The sequence below is a fragment of the Ranitomeya imitator genome, chromosome 2 (genome assembly GCF_032444005.1).
Source record: "Ranitomeya imitator isolate aRanImi1 chromosome 2, aRanImi1.pri, whole genome shotgun sequence".
Classification (NCBI taxonomy): Eukaryota; Metazoa; Chordata; class Amphibia; order Anura; family Dendrobatidae; genus Ranitomeya; species Ranitomeya imitator.
This window is the reverse complement of record NC_091283.1, coordinates 554,435,420-554,452,677: the sequence shown is the minus strand read 5'-3', so window position 1 is coordinate 554,452,677 and position 17,258 is coordinate 554,435,420. Positions and strand designations below refer to the sequence as shown.

Below are 17,258 nucleotides of genomic sequence, written 5' to 3'. Positions count from 1 at the left end.
GGGGGCAGAGCTTCGTTTTGCAGATGCTCACATTTACCTTTCCTATTAACAGTCTATGGCTTGTTTCTGTCGGTGTAACAAGACAGAGGTCATTTATATGTACTAGAGTTATTACCACCTAAGGCAAAACAAATGGGATCTACTAATTTGAAAGGTTTTTTTCTTTTTTATCAAATTCCTGCTCTATGCTCTGGACACTGTTCTGACAGACAGTTGCCCATCTTGCCATAGCTCGCATTGATGTGCCATCCTGGATGAGCTGCACTACCTCAGCAACTTCTTTTGGTTGTAGACACTGTCTCATGCTACTGTACCTCTAGTGGAGTGAGCAAAATGCAAAAGTGACCCAAAAAATCTATACAAATTTGGTATAGTTGTAATCGTACTGATCTAGAGAAAACAGATGCAAAGTCATTTTTATCAGAGAATGTACACCGTAAAAAACGTAGAAAACTATGGCTGAATTGAATTTTTACTTCTTTCAATTTCACTACACTCAGAATTTTGTTACCATTTTCCAGTGCACCATGGTAAAATGAATGGTGCATGCAAAAGTACAATTCATCCACAAAAAAATCATATGGCTATGTGGATGGAAAAATAAACTAAGTTATGACTCTTGGAAGAAGCGGAGGAAAAAAGTGCAAAAAGGCTGGGATGGAGGGAAGAGGTTATTGTGGTTAGCACTGCACCCTTGCAGCGCTGGAGTCCTGGGTTCTAATCCCACCCAGGACAACATCTGCAAAGTGTTTGTATGTTCTCTCCATGTTTGCGTGGGTTTCCTCCGGGTACTCCGGTTTCCTCCCACATTCCAAAGACATACTGATAGGGAATTTAGATTGTGAGCCATCGGGGACAGCCATAAAAATGTGTGCAAACTGTAAAGAGCTGCGGAATATGTTAGCGCTATATAAAAATAAAGATTATTATTATGACACTTTGCTAATGTGACACTTTAATATTTACACACCCACTTGCATTCTTGCATGTTTCAAACACAAGGTACATTAGTTCCACATAGCTTTTATAAACATTAGCGGCATTGCCCCCCCTCCACCATCTGTAAATGATATTTAACACAAGGTTGTTTTGTTTTTTTTCTGTGACTGATCCTGTGACTTGTTTCTATGGCAGATCTGAGCATAGATGCCATGGATGTGGCTGGGGAGCAGCAGTTGGATGTGGAACACAATTTATTCAAGCAGCGGCTGGATAATGATGGGAAGCCTGTGACTTCTGAAGCTGAGAAGCATGGTAAATGCAGCAGTAATGTGAATGATCTCCTTAAACTGCTATTATTTTGTCATTATTGGGATTACTGAGTTATGAAACATTATTAAACTGCTAGAAGATCATTTTGGTGACATGGATCCTTACTAACAACGAATATTAGACAAAGGTACGCTAAAACGTGCTTAGGGGTGGGCGCATGTCATTGCAGTCTGCACTATTCCTCATTCCATCTGGTACTGCATTAGCTATGTTAGGTCCCTGATTTATAGCCAGTAAGCCCTTTGACATCTTTGCATGTGCACATGTATGGCAGAGGTATTGTTTTGCACATGCACTTGACTATAGGAATGTACCTATATATAAAGCCATTGCACAGGCACTTTACTAATATAGAGTACATATGAAGATGCTATACCTCTGACCTTTAGATATATACCACATCACACCACTTATGCTACATTCTGTTCACTGCTATTTTTTGTGCTTTGCAATAAATATTCTTTGAGTTTGACTGTCTTCGGGGTTTTTTGTGGTCATGCTTGCAGCAGCATTATATACGGACCTCATTTGCTTTTTATGATATTGATTTTTTTTTTGATGTGCGCCTTTGCAAAACCACAGTTGTGTAAATAAATACTGTAAATGCAATACTTTTATTAATACTATCGACTGCAGTCGCTGTTCCCCTTTCTTTCCTCCCTTGTTTGTTACATAATTACACCAGTTACATTTTCTCACCAGCTCCAGTGCTTATGTGCGCAAAAATATTCTTACGCCATCATGCATTAAATATACAGTGCACGTAAATTAACGCTTCGTTTAGTCTTTGCTCCTGTCTTAATCATATCGCAAGGGCTGATCAATGAGTGTGCCCTAGCATCCCATATATTTAAATGCCACGGTCAGGTATTGACAGCGGTGAGTTTTTGTGACGCATGCGTTCATTTTTGCATGATTTTTGGCGCAGAAATAAATGCATCATGCAGCGTCCTCTGCGCCCTGACGCTTGCGCCAAAATGACGCATGCATCACAAAACGCAAGACAACGCATGTCCATGCACCCCCAATGTTAAATATAGGGGCGCATGATGCATGCGTCGCCGCGGCTGCGCCCGACGCAGCACTGCACAACACTAATGTGAACGTAGCCTAACTCAGTTACTGAGCGCAATTTATACTCCCACTACGCCCATATGATGTAAATTTACACTATATGATTATGATGGGGTTAAAGGCATCAGACCGTGCACATACCACCAGTTACATGATATACCTATTGTCCTTTTCCATAGGCTGTGTTCACACGTTGCATTTTTGCTGTTTTTTTTTTTTCTGCAACAAGACCTCCTCTCTTGGCAGTAAGACTTACTGCAAAAAAACTATTTTGTTGCGTGTTGAGTGGGTCTTTCTTTTTGCGTTCTTGTCATGCTACATTTGTCTACTGTGCATGCTGATAAAGTTTACTGATTCTACTTTATCAGGTTTTGGCACAAAAAACAGCAAAACCTGATATCTGTTTTTTAAATCTCATAGACATAGCTGGTACTGCAAAACGCAGCTAGAATTTGCATAAAAAAACCCCTGAAAAAACACATGTCAGCATATCCGTAGGTTGAGAATCAAACGTGTAAACTACTACCCACTATGAACTTCCCACTTTTACAATCTTTCTGCTGTTAGCCAACATTTCTTTTGCTTTTTTCAGATTTAGGGAAAGCAGAGGAGCACGTAGCGTTTGACCCCAAAACGTTAGACCCAGATCGCTGTGAAAGCTGCTATGGGGCAGAATCTGAAGATATTAGGTATTTATAAAGAACTTTTGGTGTCTAATTTTTGTGTGTAGATGTAACACCCCTTGGTATTCCCTGCAGGTGTTGTAACACGTGTGATGATGTGCGCGAGGCTTACCGACGGAAAGGATGGGCGTTCAAGACTCCAGATTCAATAGAACAGTGTAAACGGGAAGGGTTCAGCCAAAAGATGCAGGAGCAGAAAAATGAGGGATGCGAGGTGTACGGCTTCTTAGAAGTCAACAAGGTACTGACTTTGTAGATGTCCTGATTTGGTCTCACTTTATTGATAGTATCTGAAAATCAATTTTAGTTGATTTATTATTTTATTTTTATTTTTTTTGGTCATTTAGGTGGCTGGGAACTTTCATTTTGCACCTGGAAAAAGCTTCCAACAGTCACATGTCCATGGTAAGTATTTTATAATCTACATCGGAAGGAATAAGTGTAGTCATTGGGGCACTGAATACTATGGGATTACAGTTCTGTCTTGGATCGCACTTCTGGAAAGCTTAGAATAATGGTACGCGTAGCATGGTGGAATTCACAGTAAAGGTTAAACAGAATCCAAATAGAAAGTTAAACAAGGAGACTGTGTGGACTGGGAGAATGGAAACATATTCATTTCATTAAAGGGGATGTCCAGCCCCTTGGATATGCTTGCTTATTTTCAACCTTTTACACTTGGAGTATTACTAGTATTACACCTACCCCTTCAATGTCTAGTCTCTGGATCACTGCTGGTGTCCTGGCCTTCAGTGGTGATGTTTTAGCATGGACATGTGACTAATGCAGACACCGCTAAGGCCATTCCTGCGCCCAGTAATTGGCTGCAGCAGTCACTTGTACATTTTGACATGTCATCCACACAAAAAAAAAAATTTTTTTTATATATATATAAAAAAATTTTTTTTTTTTTTTTGTGGAATAATCCCTTGGTTGCTAAAAGGACCCCCTACAATATCAACGACCATAAAATGAGAATAGGTTGCTGGCTCAGCTTTCTAGTTATCACTCACTGTCCACACTGCACTATGGTGTGTGGCGGATCCAATCGGCGTCTGATGTAGTTCATCAGGGGCAAATACAGTGGAAAGTATTTTACCAGCGCTTTTAGTATTTACATACTTAAAGTGGTTTTCCCATGAACAAAATAAATTTATATTAACCAATAGATCTTTAGGTTGCGCAATTGGATATGTAAAATAAAAATGTTCCTGTGCCAAGATAATATTCTAAATCTGCCGGTACTGTGTAATGTCTGCGTCTTACCCTGCAGGAACATGGTCTGATCATACCACATCTCCTGGGCAGGGGAGGACACAAACTAGAGTATACAGATGGCACAGCATGAGATCACAGCTGATTCTTTTTGTGAGTAAAACATTTTTTAAAAACAGAGTAGGGAAATGTTTACCTCAAAGAATTATTTGTGATCCCATGCAGTCTTGTCTGTATACTCTTTTGCTTCCTCCCCTGCCCAGGAGCTGCTGTATGATCAGACCATGTTCCTGCACGGTCAGACACAGCCATTACACAGAACATATTGGGCTCATTTATAAGATTATCTCAGCACAGGAACATTGTATTTTTAACCCCTTAACCCCCAAGGGCGGTTTGCACGTTAATGACCAGGCCAATTTTTACAATTCTGACCACTGTACCTTTATGAGGTTATAACTCTGGAACGCTTCAACGGATCCCGCTGATTCTGACATTTTCTCATGTCATATTGTACTTCATGATAGTGGTAACATTTCTTTGATATTACCTGCGTTTATTTATGAAAAAAACGGACATTTGGTGAAAATTTTGCAAGTTGTGCAATCTTCCAACTTTGAATTTTCATGCCCTTAAGTCAGAGATATGTCACACAAAATAATTAATAAGTAACATTTCCCACATGTCTACTTCACATCAGCACAATTTTAGAACCCCAAATTTTTTTTTTTTTGTTAGGGAGTTATAAGGATTAAAAGTTGACCAGCAATTTCTCATTTTTACAACACCATTTTATTTTAGGGACCACATCTCATTTGAAGTCACTTTGAGGGGTCTATATGATAGAAAATACCCAAGTGTGACACCATTCTAAAAACTGCACCCCCAACGTGCTCAAAACCATATTCAAGAAGTTTATTAACCCTTCAGGTGTTTCACAGGAATTTGTGGAATGTTTAAAAAAAAAAATGAACATTTAACTTTTTTTTTCACAAAAAATTTACTTTGGAATGCAGACTTGGATGTATTGGCCTTACATTGCGTTTGCAGAGCCCCTGATGTGCCTAAACAGTAGAAACCCCTCACAAGTGACCCCATATTGGAAACTAGACCCCCCAAGGAACTTATCTAGATGTGTTGTGAGAACTTTGAACCCCCCAAGTGTTTCACTACAGTTTATAACGCAGAGCTATGAAAATAAAAAATGATTATTTTTTTCCACACACATTATTTTTTTAGCCCCCAGCTTTGTATTTTCCCAAGGGTAACAGGAGAAATTGGACCCCAAAAGTTGTTGTCCCATTTGTCCTGAGTACGCTGATACCCCATATGTTGGGGTAAACCCCTGTTGGGGTGCACGGGAGAGCTCGGAAGGGAAGAAGCACTGTTTTACTTTATCATCGCAGAATTGGCTGAAATTGAGATCGGACGCCATGTCGCTTTTCAAGAGCCCCTGATGTGTCTAAACAGTGGAAACCCGCCAATTCTAACGGAAACCCTAATCCAAACACACCCCTAACCCTAATCCCAGCCATAAATGTAATCCAAACCCTAACTTTAGCCCCAACCCTAATGGGAAAATGGAAATAAATACATTTTTTAAATTTTTTTTATTTTTCTCTAAGGGGGTGATGAAGAGGTGTTTGATTTACTTTTATAGCGGGCTTTTTTTATGATTGGCAGCTGACATACACTAAAAGACGCTTTTTATTGCAAAAAATAGTTTTTGCGTCTCCACATTTTGAGAGCTATAATTTTTCCATATTTTGGTCCACAGAGTCATGTGAGGTCTTGTTTTTTGCGGGACGAGTTGACGTTTTTATTCGTACCATTTTCGGTCACGTGACATTTTTTGATCACTTTTTATTCCGATTTTTGTGAGGTAGAATGAACAAAACCCAGCTATTCGTGAATTTCTTTTGGGGGAGGCGTTTATACCGTTCCACATTTGGTAAAATTGATAAAGCAGTTTTATTCTTCGGGTCAGAACGATTACAGCGATACCTCATTTATATATTTTTTTTTATGTTTTGGCGCTTATATGATAAAAACGAGTTTATATAAAAAAAAAATTTTTTTGCTTCACTTTACTCTGAGGACTATAACTTTTTTAATTTTTTCGTTGATGACACTGTCTTGCGGCTCGTTTTTTGCGGGACAAGATGGTTTTCAGCAGTACCATGGTTATTTATATCCGTCTTTTTGATCGCGTGTTTTGTTTGAAAGTATGATAATAAAGCGTCGGTTTTTGCCTCGTGTTTTTTTTTTTTTTTTTTTTACGGTGTTCACTGAAGGGGTTAACTAGTGGGACAATTTTATAGGTGGGGTCGTCACGAACGTGGCGATACTAAATATGTGTACTTTTATTGTTTTTTTTATTTATTTACATAAAGAAATGTATTTATTAGAACAATTTTTTTTCTTTATTTAGGAATTTTTTTTTTTTTACTTTTTACATTGCCCCGGGGGGGACATCACATTTGCAGTGCACCGTCAGATCAGCGATCACACAGGCGCTGCAGGGACGCTTACCAGCGCTTGCTCTGAGCAGGTGCTTGAAAGCCACCTCCCTGCAGGACCCGGAAGGCCCTCCGGCCATTTTGGATCCAGAGGAGGAGGTAGGAGACCCTCGGAGCAACGCGATCACATCGCGTTGCTCCGAGGGTCTCCGGGAAGCACGCAGGGAGTCCCCTCCCTGCGCGATGCTTTCTTATGCCGCCAGAACGCTGCAATCATGTTTGATCGCAGTGTTTCGGGTGTTAATGTGCCAGAAGCGGTCCGTGACCGCTCCTGGCACATAGTGCCGGATGTCAGCTGTAATAATCAGCTGACACCCGGCGGCGTGCGGCCGATCGCTTATGACGTACTATCCCTACACTGGGAATTAAGTCCCAGGTCACCTCGACGGGATAGTACATCATATGGGATAAAGGGGTTAAAACACATCCAATTATGGATCTTATTTTAATTCTGAGATCCGTTGATTAAAATGAGCTTTGTTTGTGAGAAAACCCCTGTTAATGTAATGTCAGAGATTTTTCTATTGTCATTCTCAGATATTCTTTCAAACCGGTCAGTAGAGGAACCATCACATTATATTTAATTGGTGGCTTCGCTTATATAGTAAGTGTTCCTGCTGCCATGCTAAATATATAGCTCTTGTAGCAAAAAGGACAAGAAGCTAAATATGGCAGAATAGTCATTGTTGGTTGCAGGAAAAATGTCACTGCCAAATTCACATAAGGAAATTTGAAGTACAAGAGGTATGTTGGTAGTATGTAGTTGAAGTGTTGCTTACTCATGTACTAGGGCAGAGCACATTTGTCGCAGCTGTCCTCCGTGCTGCTGTTAAAAGAATACAGGGGCTGTACATGCTGGTGGCAATGTCAGCAATGCCCCTGCTCATTTCCTACAATGCGATATGGCTCTGTTCTGCTGTCGCAGGGAGCAAAACATACTGCAAGTATTAGGCTGTGTGCACACAGTGTGTTTTTGATGCATTTTCATGTCGGTTTTCCCGCTCAGAAATCAGACAAAAATGCTACGGAATCATTATGAAGATAATTCAATGACAATCCTGAAGTGTTGTGCACATGATCAGTAAATTTCCTTTGAGTATTTGCAGTGCATTTATTTCTGCAGCATGTCAATTCTTTGTGCGTTTCTGCAGTCTTTTTCACCCATTGACTTCACTTGAGCCAGTCAAATCTGCAGCAAAAACGCAGGTATGAAAATGTTTGCGGATTTGCTGAGTGTTTGTGTTTTTACGTACTTCCTATGGTGTTTCACACGCTGTAATTATTTTATATTTTTAAATTGTGAGCACAGGTGTGCGCTGATGAGACTACTGCTCCCATCGGGCTATGTCTACTGGCACTAATAACAGTGAAAGCAGGAGCCACTGATGGGAGATGTAGTCTCTCAGCCAACACCTGTGCTCACAGTTTAAAAAAGTAAAATAATTACATATATATTCAAATAAAAATAATTCTCCTACATAGGCTGGTGACAGAATCTATGTATGTGTGTGTGTGTGCGTGTGTGTCTATCAACTTAGTAATGAGGGTGTTGGGCTGACACCTTTTCATTATTAAGCCTAGGGTTTGGTGTCAATGACAGCTGCTGACACCAAGCCCTAATCCCATTACCCTGATGCCACTGCATCAGCATGAAAAAGGAGGTGTTGAACTAAGAAATTACATCACAAAACTTTTTTTGTTTGTTTTTTAAATATCTTGGCTCAAACAAGTCTTCATTGCTGTACAGAAACGCATGCAAAAAATGTGTGTTTTTGCTGCCAAGAGGTGCAGAAACCTTGCAGAAATTTCTGCAAGCAAATACTCAACGTGCTCATATTTCCATAGATTCCCCTCCTACTGGTGATCTGCAGCCATCAGAGCCATGTGCATGGAGCCTGGATGACAGCGCTGTGTTTCCGCACTGCAGATCCGTAGTCAATATGTGTGCTGCCATATGGCGACTTGCTACTTTCCATGTTATAAACCTATATTGTTTACTAATAATTATTTATTTTACTAGAAATAGGCCCTATGCCATCACATCGGGAGTGCGGTGAAATTAGCATCTGTGTGTGCTTAGTGATGCTGACCAGAGCATCGGACATGTCTCACACCATTTCCGCCTTCCAACATATCTGTTCTATATCATCCCTCTGCATTTTTGTGCAGGCGCAAGTGACATACACTTCACCACTAATCCCACGCATGCATAGTAACAGTTCCTTGGCCTTGCGCTATCCCCCCTCATTTTTCATGTTTCATCTTTTCATCTTCTTTTCAATTTTTGTCACTTTCTTTCCTTTTTGAGCTTTTATTTTTTAATATATTTTTCATTACTTCATTTCTTCAAGTTTTTTTATTTATTTTTTGTCTCCATAAATCATTTCATCTTCAAATTCCTTTTCTTATTTTCCTTTTCCACTCTCTGTATTCCATTCCTGTTCTATGTATTCCCCAAAGGAGAATGGTGTTAGTTACCTATTCCCACCGATACTTAACCATATTTCCACCTCCACATACACCACGCACGTCTACATCTGCTTGCATACAGACTGCACATGCTTTGAGGACCTTGCGTCCGAAACCTCTCTTCCATTCCCCTTACTGTGCATGTGCCCGGCTTCTGGCGCTTTAGATAACGCTGTGCATGCGCCCGTGCTCCAAACCTCGCTCGGACTTCCCAGGCCAACATGGACGCCCCTCCTCTCTCTCAAGCCTCACTCCCGACACCCTGCTACTGGAAGATGAGTTCATACATCTCTATATATAACCTGCGCAAGTGACATGCACTTCGCTATTCCCGCGCATGCGTGGGAATAGCGGAGACGTGTATGTCACTTGTGCAGATGCAGTTTGTGGCTTTGCGGCCACAAACTGCTCCTGTGCAAGTGACACTGCCGTGGTGCCTTATGGGATTCGGGGACAGCGGCCGGATGTCCCGACTGGCGATTGTTATACAGGATTAGTGTGTATGACAACTTTATTTATTTATTTTTTTAAATTTATTATTTTTTTTTTTGTCAGTCTGCTCAGATTATCTTTCTTGCCTTTTCTGGGTAGGGCTAGGGCTATGTAGTGTCCTGCTGTGGGTCACGGAATGAGTGCTGTGGTGGTCAGAATTTGCCTATGCGGATGAAAAAGTTACAAGGCACCTTAAGTCTTTGTTAGGGAATGCCATAGGGAGTGAATTGGCAGTGTCTTGGGGGAGGCTGTGTGGGGCAGGAGCAGGTGCTGCGGTATAATAAAGGAACCATTTCTCTTTTCTTTTCCTGCCTTCTCCACTTGCAGTACATGCTGTTGAGAGTAAGTTTATCCTTATTTTTTTTTTTTTAAATATAACACTTTATACTTCATTATTACACCAGGCCTGTCGTGTGTCGCTGTATTGTAGCTCTCATTCTCTCAGTCCACCAGTTTAATGTCCGAATGCAGCGTTATCGGATTGTTTTTCTTATATAGGTAGTTTATTTGTGACTTGGTAATACATGTTAGTAGAAAGAAAATCTGGAATTTTCTGTCATGTTTTTGCAAAAGTTACTGCGCTAGGTTCTTTTTGGATCTGCACCTTGGTTTCTGTTTATCATGAAAACCAAACTGCGTCATTGGCTGATATTGTCTTTAACCAATGTAATCTCTCTGGGGGTCTTTGAGATTCCAGATTGAGCCTTTAAACCTATATACATAGGTTGGTTTTTTTTATTTTCTCATTGGGTTGTTTTAGAGAACGTTTTTTTGTTGTTTTATGAGGAGCAGCGGTGTATGGTCCTACAGCTCGGCTCCTTGCACTTGATGAGGTCTAAACATGGAGAGCATTTCTCGTTACCTCCTCGCTTTCTTTGTTACTGATCAAGTGATTACTGGAACTTTCCCTTTGCTCCTGTGACTATAGTAAGGTCACTTTCAGCCCACTATGAAATGGGTTCATATCTTTCATCTACGGTAATTTCCTGCCTCTCTGCTGTCTTTTATACTTCTTATTCAGCATTGGCTTTATGATGACCCCGTAGCACTCCACGAGGTCCAGAATATGGCCGCTAAAATGCCAGTTCATTATTGCTGTCTCGGACTCATAGAACTTAAAGTTTGTTCACAAGGGTTTTGATAGCAAAAAGAGACTCAATTTCTTACTGTTGGTGGGAAAAGCATGGATGTCCATAAAGAAAAAAATATTAAGCACCTTTTCAAATCTGAATGTTCTCTCTAATTTGTTTTTATTTCCTCTTCAACAGTCCATGACCTGCAGAGCTTTGGACTTGACAGTGTAAGTTCTGATTTATTTGTATAAATTCAGACAGCCTGACTTTATTTCCACGTTGTGGTACTTTTTATGGTTTCCTACAGATAATAATAATATTATTGCACCATTAATTCCGTGGTGCTGTAGATGAGAAGAGGTTACATAGAGAACTATAGATATCACTTACAGTAACAAATTTACAGTGACGGACTGATACAGAGGGGAGAGGACCCTGCCCTTGCGGGCTTACATTCTATGGGATAATGGGGTAGGAGACAGTAGGTTGGGGGGTGCAGCAGCTCAGGGGGTGGTTGGCGAGGCGGCAGGATGGTTATTGCAGGCTGTAGGCTTTCTTGAAGAGATGGGTTTTCAGGTTCCGTCTGAAGGATCTGAGGGTACTGGTACTTGGTTAATAATCATAACTAGAAGCAATACCTCCAAAGCTGTAAATATACATCTCATACACAGAGCCATAAAACAGCCATATTCTTAGAGAATAACAAACCAGGTATTTTTTCCACCTGAGGGCCGCATAATGTAGATAGACCCTGATTCCAGTTCCATGTCAATTACTTGGTTGTTTGCTGTAGTTTTGATAAAACTCGTTTTATCAGAAGAATATCACTAAGAAAACCTGCTGCCATGTAGTCCACCATATTCATGCGGTCTGTATAACCCCACCACCGATTGGCAGCTTTCTGCCTATGCACAGTGTACACAGCTGTCAATCAGTGGTGTTGGCGAGGGTTGTACAGCCTTCACAGAACTGGTAGATCTGCAGCAGATAAAACCGTGATTTTTTTTTCAAAATTGCATCAAGCTGCCCAGTAAGTGGCACATTGCTGCAATCGGGGTCTCCAACCCTACATCATGCCACTCTCAGATGGGTCAGCAAAAACCTGGTTCACTTTAAAGCCCCAACGTTGGCCTCAAAAGGATTCAGGCATTACAATGAAAAAAAAAAACCCCAAACCACATACCTGTTCAGTACCTGCGGCTTCAGAGCTAGCTGTCCAGTGGTTCCTGCCAGTCTCTGTTCACATTCCTGCAGCGATCACATGCTGTTTGGGCACATGCCCCACTGCAGTCGCTGGCCGCAGCCCTGATGGAGACAGTGAATAGCTGCAAGAGGCGCATGCTGGGATAAATCAATGCGGAGATGCATCGTTGTCTGTGATTAATCCCATATTTGACCACTTTAGATGTAATGTTATGGTAGGAAAATCTCATTTGTCTGAGTCCTCTTTTAATGGACGCTCTTCATACTACTGCTGGGATAAATAGCACCTATTGCCTGGTTTTTCCTCCTGGGAATGAGTAGATCGGTGACAGGACGTCCTTACTCCCTTTAGGGTCGAACATAGTCTGCCGCTGCCAGCACTGAGGGGGCATGGCCTGTACTGCTCGTTGACTGACTTGATGCATATATGTATCTTATAGTTGTATTTTCTATTTCTCAGATTAATATGACGCATCATATTAAACATCTCTCCTTTGGAAGAGACTATCCTGGTCTAGTGAATCCTCTTGATGGGACCAGTGTGTCCGCCGTACAGTGTGAGTGCCAGGCTCCTGACATTACCAGCATGGCTTCTCCTTCTGCCGCGTCGCTCCGTGCATTGCAATCCTTGGTGTGCACGTTATAGAGGAGCTGTGATTTGCCCCCACATACAGTCTCTTATATTTAGTGAGGGGCTGCGATCTGCCACTATCCGTTTTCTGCAACCTCTACATAGCTGAATCACCATCTATTTTATCTCTATTATAGCATCTATGATGTTCCAGTACTTTGTGAAAATCGTTCCTACATTATACGTGAAAGTAGATGGAGAGGTAAGAGAAGTAGGCTGCAGGGTATTTGTGAAGTGTGACTTGTGGGTCTAGTTCTGCATGTTGGCAGTCATACCATGCTGGCTGGCACTTAGTATTGCGTTAGAGCATGGATATGGGTCTGTGCTGTGACTAAAGGGAAAAGGAGATCCTTAGTTTCCTGTTGGGCTCTGCTTATTTATATTATTGAAGAGCTAGACAGCTAAAATTAAGATGATCATCTGTGTCTTTTTAATTTTTGGAGGTGGTTTGAACACATTACTGCCGTGAATGTAGCCACCACTAGAGGGCGCATGGGAGCTTTACTGCATGATGTGATAAATAGGCAGAATGCAATAAGCGCCCTCTAGTGGTGCCGGCACAGTCAACATGTAATCATTTAAACTTTGCCTTTTCTCTGGTTTTGGTGCAGTGTAAAAGAGAAAATGAAGCTTTAAATCCAAAAACGATATATTAAACAGTGACAAAGGTTGGACCTATTTATTTTAGAACACTAAGAATAAAATAATATTTAGTGGTGGATGTACACCTATAAAGTATCAGTTTTCCTTACATTCGTGCACACACGGACAGATAATATTCAGCTGTGTGTGAATGGAATCAACCAGTGATACTTTTCCTTAAGCATCCTTGACAGTCCTGTTCTTCCCACAATGAATAACTGGATAACTTGTGATATTCACTTTTTTTTCTTTTCTAGATATTGCGCACCAATCAGTTTTCAGTAACAAGACATGAAAAGATTGCAAACGGTTTGATTGGTGATCAGGGTCTACCAGGGGTGTTTGTCCTTTACGAGCTTTCTCCTATGATGGTAAAACTGACAGAGAAGCACAGGTGAGAGACCTCCTGGCCATGCATAGCATCTTTCTGGCTAGCAATGACCTGTACGTTCTGGTGCTAAACATGTCTGATGCTTTGTTCTTTAGATCATTTACCCACTTTCTAACTGGAGTGTGCGCCATTATCGGAGGAGTGTTCACAGGTAAGTGCTGCATATATCATGTCATTGATGGTTACCAGTTAAAAGCGTTCCACCTTCTTAAATGCAATCAGCATGGTCTAATAAAATATAAAGCATACTAGCTTACCAATCTCCTACTCCTCTTCCATTGCCGCGTGGTTCCCAGATGGTCTCCACGGTTCCTTTGCCAGTCTGGCATATGACTGCTGCAGCTAATCACTGGCGAGGCAGCGCTGGGAGTGAGGAGTTGGTTGGTGAGTATGCATTTTATTAGACCATACAATGTGCTTTAAAAATTAAAGTTGGGTGTGAAAACCAGTCACTACCCTATGGCACTTCTGGATGTTGCTGTATGATTTATACTGTACTTTCTTTGCTTTCATGACACAGTTGCTGGACTTATTGATTCACTTATCTACCACTCCACACGTGCCATTCAGAAAAAAATTGAACTTGGGAAAACCACATAATGGTGGACAGAACCTGTTCTTGCCATCTTCAGGACTGAGACTGGGGTATCTGCACAATGGTGTTCGGGAAGTGGACGTGTTCTTTCTCTGGGAAAAACAGACTGAAGACGCCTTTAGCTGGAGCCTGCATTGTTTCCCACGGAAATATTTTATGCCTACCGTGCAGTGTACTAGGACAGCGTATGGCTGGTTCATTCTGTATCACTGGTGATGTCTGCTTTGGTTTCATCCTCCCCGGTGGTCCTCCAAGGTGGGAGGTGACGGCAGCTCTCTCCAGTCACGTCTGGAGATGCGACCTCTTTGGTGGACAGTACTCGTGTGTGTTTTTTTTTGTTTTTCTTCTTCTGTAACTGGAAGACTCCACTGCTGTTCTCATCCTGCCACTCTGAGAATGGCCACCTCTGCCTGGGTATGGCGATGGCTCTGTGCGCCCACCATATTTCTCAGTGGGTTACAAGGAGCATCTGTTCTTCACACTAAATGAGATGTACCGTTTTTTTGTTTTTTTTTTTTAAACCAATGACTTGCATCATGGAGGTGACTGATTGTGGATCTCATTACTGTACAGCCATTAAATTAACAGAATGATTCTTTTATGTCGTTGTATGGAACAAATTATTACTTACATGTGCAATATTTGCAGCAGGGCTCTTTTATTCTCGTGTGTTTGGACATTGCACAAAATGGGAAGTAACAAAACATTGTTGTACACATTAATGTGTTGCCAGTCTTGTACTTTGCCCCTGATTTGCCTCTTATCAAGAATGTTCTTCCATCTTTGCCCTATGACTTGTTATATGCTACAGACTAAGTTTTAGAATTTTTTTTTTTTTATAAAGTTTGCAAGCGTTACTGCTAATGTCATGGTGTGCGGTGTGACTGAAGATCTTGGTATTAATAGTATTGTGCTTGAATGTTCTTCATTGCTCCAAGCAGCTGTTACTACCAATCTCCGTCTCTTAGAAGACATGGTACATTTGGAATTTTATGCAACTTTCTCAGGTATCTGAATAGAATCTGCTTTGTTATGCAGGAGTTGAAGCCTCCCAAATGACTAGACAGATCTGCTATGCAGGACTCTCTAAATACTGGGTGAGGACCACTTTTACAGCTGTTAAAGGGGTTTTCTTACAAATATAATACCCTTCTATTTAACTCCTTCATGACATTTGACGTACTTGTACTTCCTGCTTGGGCAGGAGTTTCCGACCTATGACATATAGGTACAGGAGCTGTGCCCGGGTGATCTCCGCTTGGAGCTCGGCTTACGTGATGACCGAATCCCTGCTGTCACAGCCAGGAAAGGTCACTACTAGTGATGAGCGAGTGTACTCGTTGCTCGGGTTTTCCCGAGCACACTTGGGTGGTTTCCGAGTATTTGTGACTGCTCGGAGATTTAGTTTTCGGTCGCTGCAGCTGCATGATTTAAGGCTTCTAGCCAGCCTGAGTACATGTGGGGGTTGCTATGGAATCTCCACATGTAATCAAACTGTCTAGTAGTCGCAAGTTCACACAAGGCTAAGTTCACACTTGCGTACCGGGGCTTTGCGGACGGCTGTGTACTTCCTCCCTGAAGCTCTGCCCACTTCCGTACTTCTTTCGTTTAGGTCCACCTACTTCTGCAAGCGTCCTGTGTACCTATCTTTAAAATTGGGTATGCAGGATATGCGGATGTATGCTGATGCGTCGTTTTAACGCACCCACCGAATGCACGGAGACACAGCAAGTTGCATTCCCATGCTGTCGGCGGGCATGTCAAAACGATACATCCGCATGTCCTGCGTACCCAATTTTAAAGATGGGTACACAAGACGCATGCAGGAGTAGGCGGCCCTAAACGGAAGAAGTGCGTAAGTTGGCGGAGCTTCAGGGACGAAGTACGCAGCCATCTGCAAAGCCCCGGTACGCAAGAGTGAACTTGGCCTAAGTGGTGAAAAAAAAATTCCAAACTTTGCTTTAAAAAGAAAATCAAAAACTGTGCCATATTCTGATACCCGTAGCGTTTCCATTTTTCGTGATTTGGGGTGAGGGCTTATTTTTTGCGTGCGAGCTGACTTTTTTAATTATACCATTTTGGTGCAGATAAAAAGATTGTATCGCATTTTAATGCAATGTCTCGGTGACCAAAAAAACATAATTCTGGTGTTTTGATTTTTACTGCTATGCCGTTTAGCGATCAGGTTAATCCTTTTTTCTTTTATTGGACTAGGAAATTCTGAACACGGCGATACTAAATATGTTTGATTTTATTTTTATTGTTTTAGTTTGAATGGGGCGAAAGGGGGGTGATTTGAACTTTTATATTTTACTAGATGGTGGCCCGATTCTAACGCATCGGGTATTCTAGAATATGTATGTAGTTTATTTATGAAGATTTCAAAATAATGCAATGAATACATAGGATTCAGCCCGGCGTGACCAATTAGCGAAGCGTGGTTCAAATCCCGCGCAAAATCGCAGCCAGACTGCGGCTGATTGTTCTTGACCAATTAGTGAAGCAAGGGCCCACTCCAGGTTTTTGAGGGCCCCGAACGAGTCTTGAAAACCCACGTAGTAAAAAGCAATGCCCACGTAGTATATAGCACAGCCCGCGCAGTGCGTAGCAGCGCAGCCTGCATAGTGGTAGTAATGTGGGCACCATATCCCTGTGAAAAAAAGAATTAAAATAAAAATTTGTTATATACTCACCTTCCGGCGGTCCCTGGATCCAGCCCAGGCCTTTAGTGATGCTCCTCGCGACGCTCCGATCCCAGTAATGCCTTGCGGCAATAACCCGTGATGATGTAGCTGTCTCGTGAGACCGCTACGTGATCTGGGATCATAGCCACAATGCATTCTTGGGACCGGAGCATCACGAGGAGCGGGAAAGACTGGCACGGAAGGTGAGAATGTTTTGGTTTTTTTTTGTTTTATTATTTTTAACATTATATCTTTTTACTATTGATGCTGCATAGGCAGCATCAATAGTAAAAAGTGAAGAAGTGTTTAAATCCT

General features: G+C 41.6%; 1 protein-coding gene across 1 annotated transcript in view; it reads left to right on the top strand.

The window, feature by feature from the left end:
• The window catches only part of ERGIC3 (ERGIC and golgi 3), a 31,280-nt gene extending 16,236 nt beyond the window's left edge, over nucleotides 1-15,044 (top strand). The window contains exons 4-13 of the mRNA XM_069751985.1: nucleotides 1,135-1,254; nucleotides 2,939-3,035; nucleotides 3,105-3,270; nucleotides 3,377-3,434; nucleotides 10,993-11,024; nucleotides 12,461-12,557; nucleotides 12,769-12,833; nucleotides 13,531-13,667; nucleotides 13,760-13,815; nucleotides 14,185-15,044. Of these exons, the coding sequence (XP_069608086.1) occupies nucleotides 1,135-1,254; nucleotides 2,939-3,035; nucleotides 3,105-3,270; nucleotides 3,377-3,434; nucleotides 10,993-11,024; nucleotides 12,461-12,557; nucleotides 12,769-12,833; nucleotides 13,531-13,667; nucleotides 13,760-13,815; nucleotides 14,185-14,264 (908 nt within the window). The 3' untranslated portion in view covers nucleotides 14,265-15,044. The remainder of the gene's footprint in view (nucleotides 1-1,134; nucleotides 1,255-2,938; nucleotides 3,036-3,104; nucleotides 3,271-3,376; nucleotides 3,435-10,992; nucleotides 11,025-12,460; nucleotides 12,558-12,768; nucleotides 12,834-13,530; nucleotides 13,668-13,759; nucleotides 13,816-14,184) is intronic.
• The last annotated feature ends 2,214 nt before the right edge of the window (nucleotides 15,045-17,258 follow it).